Source organism: Pithys albifrons, chromosome 20 (assembly GCF_047495875.1).
Source record: "Pithys albifrons albifrons isolate INPA30051 chromosome 20, PitAlb_v1, whole genome shotgun sequence".
Lineage (NCBI taxonomy): Eukaryota > Metazoa > Chordata > Aves > Passeriformes > Thamnophilidae > Pithys > Pithys albifrons.
The window spans coordinates 3,626,684-3,634,443 of record NC_092477.1 but is presented as its reverse complement, the minus strand read 5'-3'; the positions used below and the strand labels follow the sequence as shown (position 1 = coordinate 3,634,443).

At 56.0% G+C, this 7,760-nt stretch overlaps 1 protein-coding gene across 1 annotated transcript in view; it reads right to left on the bottom strand.

The window, feature by feature from the left end:
- Window positions 1-2,182, bottom strand: part of NSMF (NMDA receptor synaptonuclear signaling and neuronal migration factor) — a 58,567-nt gene extending 56,385 nt beyond the window's left edge. Inside the window, exon 1 of the mRNA XM_071574376.1 lies at window positions 1,896-2,182. Within this exon, the coding sequence (XP_071430477.1) occupies window positions 1,896-2,026 (131 nt within the window). The 5' untranslated portion in view covers window positions 2,027-2,182. The remainder of the gene's footprint in view (window positions 1-1,895) is intronic.
- Between the last annotated feature and the right edge of the window lie 5,578 nt (window positions 2,183-7,760).

Genomic DNA, 7,760 nt, shown 5'->3' with positions numbered 1-7,760 from the left:
ATGCCGTAGTGCTCAGTTACACAGAGAGGTGACAGAGCTCCCACAACACAGATCGTGTCCTACACACGACTCCGGGTTATTCTAACGCAATTTTGTCCGACACAAAGGTGGTGTTACATAATGCAGCTGAAAAGTTTTATTTCTCCCCATTTTTTGCCAGCAGCAGAGAGCTAGTCTAGATGCAGCAGCGACAGTGCCAGTGCCAGACGGACCCCTCGGCACAGCTGTGCTGTAGGAGCAGCTAAAAAGCTGCGCCAATGTCCCCAAATAGTCACCGCCTGATTCCGGCGACACTTGGCACTGCAGCGTGGCAGAAGAGTCCTCTCCACCTGCCTGGGCAAAGGGCTCATCTCTGACAGCTTTTTAAAGCCCGACAAAATCAAGCAGCAAATGTTTTTTTTTTTTGGGTCTCCCGTGTTTGATACTGAAAAGCAGAGGGAGTGCTCAGGGAGTGAAATGCTACACTGCAGGACAAGCAACATAAAAGCAGAACAGCCACAACACAGAACCCAAATCCCTTAACTGGTCCATGCAGTGGCTCGGGATGCTGCCGGAGAGGAAAGATGCGGTGGGTGCAGATTGTCACCACATTCAAAGGAGTGACACCCTCCGAGGGAAGGTGCAGATTGTGACCCAGGTTTCCCACTCAAGGGAGCGATACCCCCCCAGGGAAGCTGCTGACTTTGCCCTCGGACGCGCAGACGGCATTTCAGCCGAGGAGAACCCACGGAGTGAGTGAGCTGGCCACGCTTCCAGTTCCCAGTGATTACAAGGACTCATCCCCGATAAACCCACTCCTGCCACGCTCCTTGCCAACCCATCCCAGCACCCCCAGAACATCCGACCCAGCCAACAGCACATCCGATTGAGCACATCCGACCCAGCACATCCAGCCCAGCTCACCCAAATCCAGCGCATCCGACCCAGCACATCCAGCCCAGCTCACCCGACTCAGCACATCCAGCCCAGCTCACTCAATCCAACACATCCAACCCAGCTCATCAGCCCCAGCTCATCAGCCCCAGCACATCCGACCCAGCTCACCCAATCCAGCACACCCGACCCAGCAAAACTGACCCAGCACATCCAGCCCAACACACTCAACCCAACACATCCAGCCCAGCACATCCGACCCAGCACATCCAAACCAGCACACCCGACCCAGCAAACCCAATCCAGCACATCCAGCCCAGCACATCCAGCCCAGCACACCCAAACCGGCACATCCAACACAGCCCATCCGACCCAGCCCATCCGAACCAGCTCACCCGACCCAGCACATCCAGCCCCAGCGCATCCAGCCCCAGCACACCCGACCCGGCACATCTGAACCGGCACATCCAACCCAGCATATCCGACCCAGCACATCCAGTCCAGCTCACCCGACTCGCGGGCGCTGTCACTGGGCCGGTGCAGGGACACCTCTGAGACAAGTCACCTCTCCAGGGGCTGCGGGTGATGGGGAGCGGTGGTGGGGTGCGGTGCTGGGGACCGGGGGATGCGGTGCTGGGGGTGCAGGGGGAGCGGGGTTGGGGTGCGGTGTTGAGATCAGGGGGTGCAGGGGGAGAGGTGTTGGGGACCGGGGGATGCGGTGCTGGGGGTGCAGGGAGAGCGGGGTTGGGGTGCAGGAGGAGCAGGTGTTGGGGTGCGGTGTTGGGAGCGGGGGATGCCGTGCTGGGTACATGGTGAGCGGGGTTGGGGTGCGATGTTGGGGTGCAGGGGGTGCAGGTGTTGGGGTGCGAGGGGTGCAGGTGTGCGGCTGCTTTCGGGGCTCTCGGTGCGGCCAGCGAGGGTCCCCACGGGCAGGTCCCCCCACGCCCCGCTCCCCATCCCCGCGCTCCTCGGGGGACACACGGCGGGTGTTCCCCATCCCGGCACAGCCCCGAGACACCCACCTCACTTTGGCCGCCACGGACGACATGGCCTCGTTCCTCAGCGTCTTCCTCTTGGACACGGCCGTGCCCATATTCGCGCGGGGGACAGCGGCGGGGACAGCGGCGGGGACAGCGGCGGGCACAGCGCTCATGGCCGCGCCCCGAGGCCGCCCATGCCGGGCCGCGCCCCTGCCCTCAGAGCCCCGCCATGCCCTCCGCGCCCCGCCGGCCCCGCCGGGCCCGCGGCAGCCCCATCGACTGCGGCAGCGGCAGCGGCACCGCGGGAGGAGCGGGAGGAGGAGGAGGAGGAGGAGGGCGGAGGGAGGACGGCCGAGCCCGCCCCGCCGCCCAGGAAGCACCGCTATGTTTGGCCGCGGCACCGCCCCCGTGCCCTGACATCATGGGGAGCGCTCGGAGCGGGGACCGCGGCACGGGGGGGCGTCCAGCGATGGGAGAGTGTCCCGCGGTGTCCAGTGATGGGAGGCTGTCCCGCCATGGGAGGATGGCTCACGATGGGAGGGTGCCCCCGGTGGGAAGGTGGCCATCCCACGATGGGAAGGTGTCTCACGATGGGAGGGTGTCCCCCGGTGGGAAGGTGGCCATCCCACGATGGGAAGGTGTCTCACGATGGGAGGGTGTCCCCCGGTGTCCCACGATGGGAGGGTGTCCTACGGCGGGAAGGTGTCCATCCCACGATGGGAAGGTGTCTCACGATGGGAGGGTGTCCCACTATGGGAAGTGTCCCAACATGGGAGGATGTCCCGCCATGGGAAGTTGTCCTGCCATGGGAAGGTGTCCCACGATGGGAAGGTGTCTCACGATGGGAGGATGCCCCACAGCGGAAGAGTGTACCACGGAGGGAGAGTGTCCCTCTGTGTCCCACGATGGGAGGGTGTCCCACCATGGGAGGGTGTCCTGCCATGGGAAGGTATCCCCCAGTGTCCCATGATGGGAGGGTGTCTCACCATGGGAAGGTGTCTCTCGATGTCCCACGACTGGAGGTTGTCCCACCATGGGAGGGTGTCCCGCAGTGTCCCATGATGGGAAGGTGTCCCACGATGGGAAATGTCCCACCATGGGAGGATGTCCCGCCATGGGAAGGTGTCCCACGATGGGAAGGTGTCTCACCATGCAAAGGTGTCCCACACCCTCCTCGGAGCAAGCCCAGGGTGGGTAGAGGGAGGACGAGCGGGCACAGCAGGGGCTGCGCCTTCCTCAGAGAGACAGCTCCGATTTCTGCTCTATGTGCCAGGGCAGGGACAGCACCCAGGGAATGGCTGGGGCTGTGCCAGGGCAGGGACAGCACCCAGGGAATGGCTGGAGCTGTGCCAGGGCAGGGTCAGGTTGGATCTCAGGGAAAGGCTCTTCCCCCAGAGGGTGGTGGGCACTGACCAGGCTCCCCAGGGCAGTGGGCACAGCCCCAAGGCTGCCAGAGCTCCAGGAGGGTTTGGACAATGCTCTGAGGGACAGGGTGGGATTGTTGGGGTGTCTGTGCAGGGCCAGGGATTGGACTGGATGGTCCTGGTGGGTCCCTTCCAGCTGAGGATGCTCTGTGATTCCATGACTCCATCAGCCCCAGACAGGCTGCCAGGGGGGCTCAGGGGATGCTCCTCTGTCAGCAAACAGTTGTGCCACCTGCAAAAACCAGTTGTTTGGACACAAAACTGCAGCTTGCCTTGGACAGACCCGGTGAAAGGGGTTCCTTACCCGTGGTTCATTCTGCACACTGGGCACTGTGAGGGCAGGGCAGGGCGTGGGTGCAGTGGTGTCCCACTGCTCGTGGGGCTGACACGGTCACAAAGGTTGGGCTGTTGGGTTTTGGGCACGGCAGCACTGAGGGATTGTCACAAACACCTGTTGTCCCCCACTGGCTTTGTCCCCTGAGCACATCACTGCTCACCACCACAGTCCCAGGGCAGCACAGCAGTCCCAGGGGGACTGGAGGCAGCAGAGCCATGAGCAGATCTGAGCATCAACACATCTGTCCCCAGTGTCACCTCCCAGAGCAAACACCTGCCTTGAGGTCATGGAATGCTTGAAAACAAACCCTGCACAAGGAGCTGCTCAGCCAGCCCAGCCTTGGAGGGTTTGCAGTTCAGAGAATCCCAGAACTGCTTGTGTTGGAAGGAACATTCAAAGATCACTTAGTCCACCTTCCATAGCCCAGGTTGCTCCAAGCCCCACCCAACCTGGCCTTGAACAATTCCAGGGATGGTGCAGTCACAGCCACAACTTGTCTGGGCAACCTGTGCCAGAGTCTCACAACCCTCCATCATAAAAAATTTCTTATTGGGCAATCTAAATATCTTTCTTTTTCCCAGTATAAGTCTCCCTCCATCTTTCCTATAAACCCCCTCCATGTACTGAAAGGCTGCAAGGAGGTCTCCCCAGAGCCCTCTGTTCTCCATCTGAACAATCCCAACTCCTTCAGCCCTTCTTTGCAAGCAGAGGGATTCCAGCCCTCAGATCAGTTCCATGGGTGTAGGTTTTGATCCCTAGGAAGATTTGGAGAAGTGTTTTCCCTTGGGAGAGTATTTTATAAATCTACTGTCAGAGCACCTGAATGAGTAGGGGAAGGAAATTTTGAAATATTATTCATATAATATATACAGACAAAGCACTTGGACAGTCCTCCTGACTACAATGCACGAATCCCAGGAAGTCAGAGCCAGCTCATTCAGTGATATTTGACAGAGAGGTGGGAGTTTTATAGATAATTAAAGTTCCTACAGGCTTTGTAAAAAGAGGCAGCTGAAGGAGGGAGTGACAGACAGACAGACTTTGTCTTGTCTGTACCTGGGGAAAGGCTGCAGCAGGAGCAGCTCATGCTTTACTGTCCTGCAGAAACCTGCTTTGAAGAGACCAAAGGTTTGGGAAAAGCTTCAGTCCCCTCTTTCCATAAACTCCAGAGTCAAATCTGCAAGAAAACATAAGAGGATTTGAACAAATTAAGTCTAACTATTTGGCCTATTAATCTACACATTGAAAAATACAGTAATTTGTGTGGAGGGCAGAAGGAAATACAAATCAGGCACCAGCTCCCCATATGTGTGTGGACACAAGGAGCAGGATATAAATCATCATCAGGGCAGAATTTTATCATACACTGAGACACTCACCATGAAGAACAAACTTTTGGAGCTGTGTCTTTGCTGAGACCAAAGTTGGGAGCAGAAAATGTGCCATGTGTGCAAAATCAAGACATCTCTCTGCTCTTTAGCTTAGGAGAGATGAGCACAGCTCTGCTCTTACCCAGTGAGCTGAGTGGTGGGACCTCTTGAAACTTCACTGTCTCCATCCCACCTTGGTGAGCAGGTTCTTGGGCAGGGACACTCATTTCTGTGTGTTGGAGTCAAGGGTGGTAGAGCTGGGCATGTTTATCTGACCTGATACCCAGCTTTGCTTCGTGCCATGGAAACACAGAGACAGATCTGGAGATGCACAAAACAGTCCAAAGAAGGGAGAAAAGAGAAACACATGGAAATCCTTTGAAAACAAGGTCAGCCTGAGCCTCTTGCCTGTGCCTTGAACCCTTTTTCACCTGTGTGACTAAAGGGGGGGAAATGTTCTTTATTTCTATGTTTAAATAACTTGAGGTAAATGCTGTTCCTTAAAAATCCACACCCCCCCCTCCAAACTAACAGAGAGATCTGCTCTATCCCTGCCACAATCCCCACCAGTTCTACCTGGAAACACCCCAGAGCTGCTCACAGACATTTTCCAGGGCCAAACCAAAGCCCAGCCTCAGTGCATTGGATTTCTTCCCACAAGGGATGACTCCCAGGAAACTTCTCCTCATGACCATCCCCTGCCCCAGTTTTTGTCACACAGCCTTGTCACCAAAGAGTTCCTACAACAGAAAATGAGAGAGAATCCATCTGTTTTGAGGGAGCAACTTAAAACAAAACCCTGTTGAGAACTTGAGCCAAGAAGGCAGTTCCAGTCTCCACTAAGCTGTGCCCAGTGCTGTCATTTCCCAAAGTCACAGGTGCCTCCACCTGCAGGCTGTGCTCAGACTGCTCTCTGCCACTCTGGTGCCTCTTGGAGCTCTCTCCAGCTCTCCCTTGCTCATTGCCCAGTCAGGTCTGACTCTTTGAGGCTGGGGAGGGTCCAGCCCAGAGCAGAGCTCACTTTGAAGACACACTGTCTGCTCAGGGCTTGGCCTGATGGGTTTTGAAGACCTCCAAGGGTGGAGATGCCACCACTGCCCTGGTCTATGTCCCAAGGCTGTGCCACTCCCACAGGGAAAGGTTTCCACACATCAAATGGGAATTCCCCACACTGTTGCCTGTTGGTCTGTGTGCCCCCAACTCCATCACTCCACAGCACCCCACGAGCCCATCGCTCTGCAGGTTCCACTCCTGCCTTCTGCTCCTTCCCTGCCTTCATTTAGAGTGTCACAGAATCACAGAATCACAGAATCACCTGGGTTGGAAGAGACCTCTGAGATCATCAAGTCCAACCTTTGATCCAACCCCACTTTGATTACCAGATCATGGCACTCAGTGCCACTTCCAGTCTCATCTTAAAAACCTCCAGGGATGGGGAATCCACCCCCTCTCTGGGCAGCCCATTCCAATGCCTGAGCACTCTCTCTGCAAAGAATTTCTTCCTGATATCCAACCTAAACCTCCTCTGGCAGAACTTAAGCTGTGCCCTCTTTTCCTACTGTTGGTTGCCTGGGAGAAGAGACCAACCCCCACCTGGCCAGAACTTCCCTTCAGGGAGTTCCAGACAGTGCTGAGGTCACCTCTGAGCCTCCTCTTCTCCAGGCTGAACACCCCCAGCTCCCTCAGCCTCTCCCCACAGCACTTGTGCTCCAGTCCCTTCAGCCTTTGGGTTTCTCCCAGGGGTTTAAGGGTCCTGTTCACCCCAGTGTGGCACAGAGAGGGGTCAGCAGGGCCCTGGCTCATTGCAGCTGGAGAGGTGCCTTTGCTTCATGCTAGGAGAGAAGTCAGGAGAGCCAGGCAGACAGTTCCCATCCCTTCTCCATGGCAACAGGCCTTCAGACTTATGCACAGAGGCAGGAACATCCCAGCCCCTCCACCCAAGCCCCACATCCCCACCTGTGGGGCTCTCCCTGCTGAGCTCACCCCAAAACAGCTCCCAGAATAATCACACTGCCCAGAGGAACGTTCCCTCCTTCCACTGGTGAGGGTGCAGTGCCCTGGAGCCCAAACCAGGCAAAATCCATCCCAGCCAGTGGTTGGGTTTGTCCATAGAAATGTATCACCCCTGAAAATCTGGTGTCAAACCAAACAGGACATCTCTGTCTAGTGGAAATCCCAGAACCTTAGACCTGCTCTTGGATCAGATTCTGGTTGTCAGACTTTAAGGAACCTGCCTTTTTATGTTTAGAAAAGCCATTTTTGACTAAACAAGCAAAAAATGTGTATCCTGACAATTTAAATGCAAAAAAAAAGGAGAAATAAGGCAAGCCAAAACCAGTCACAGCAACAACTGCAAAAGGGAGAGGCAAACAGCAATAAATACTCCTTCAAACATGTCAGGCTGGAGAGTCAGAAGTTGGCCACGCTGCAAGAGAGGCATTCGTGGGAGATAAGGTCAGAACAGAAAAACAATGAATATTTTGCATCTGCAGTCAGTGATGAAAAGCTGGGAGATGTTCCTGTGCCAAAAGTCATCTCTGTATGGATGTGGCATTGGCCCTGGCTCATGTTCAAGTGTCAGCAGGAGAAGTTGAGGAATAAATAGCCAAAGCAGAGAGTGCAAATTCACCAGCCTGAGAGTGTTGCCCTGAGTGCTCAGTGAGAACTCAGGGGTGAAACAGTTCAATTGCTTAATTGCAGCATGTAATCACTGTGTGTAACACCCTCGGGGTCTGAGAGCTTCAAGGTGACAGATGGGAGAGGTTTGGGGTTAAGA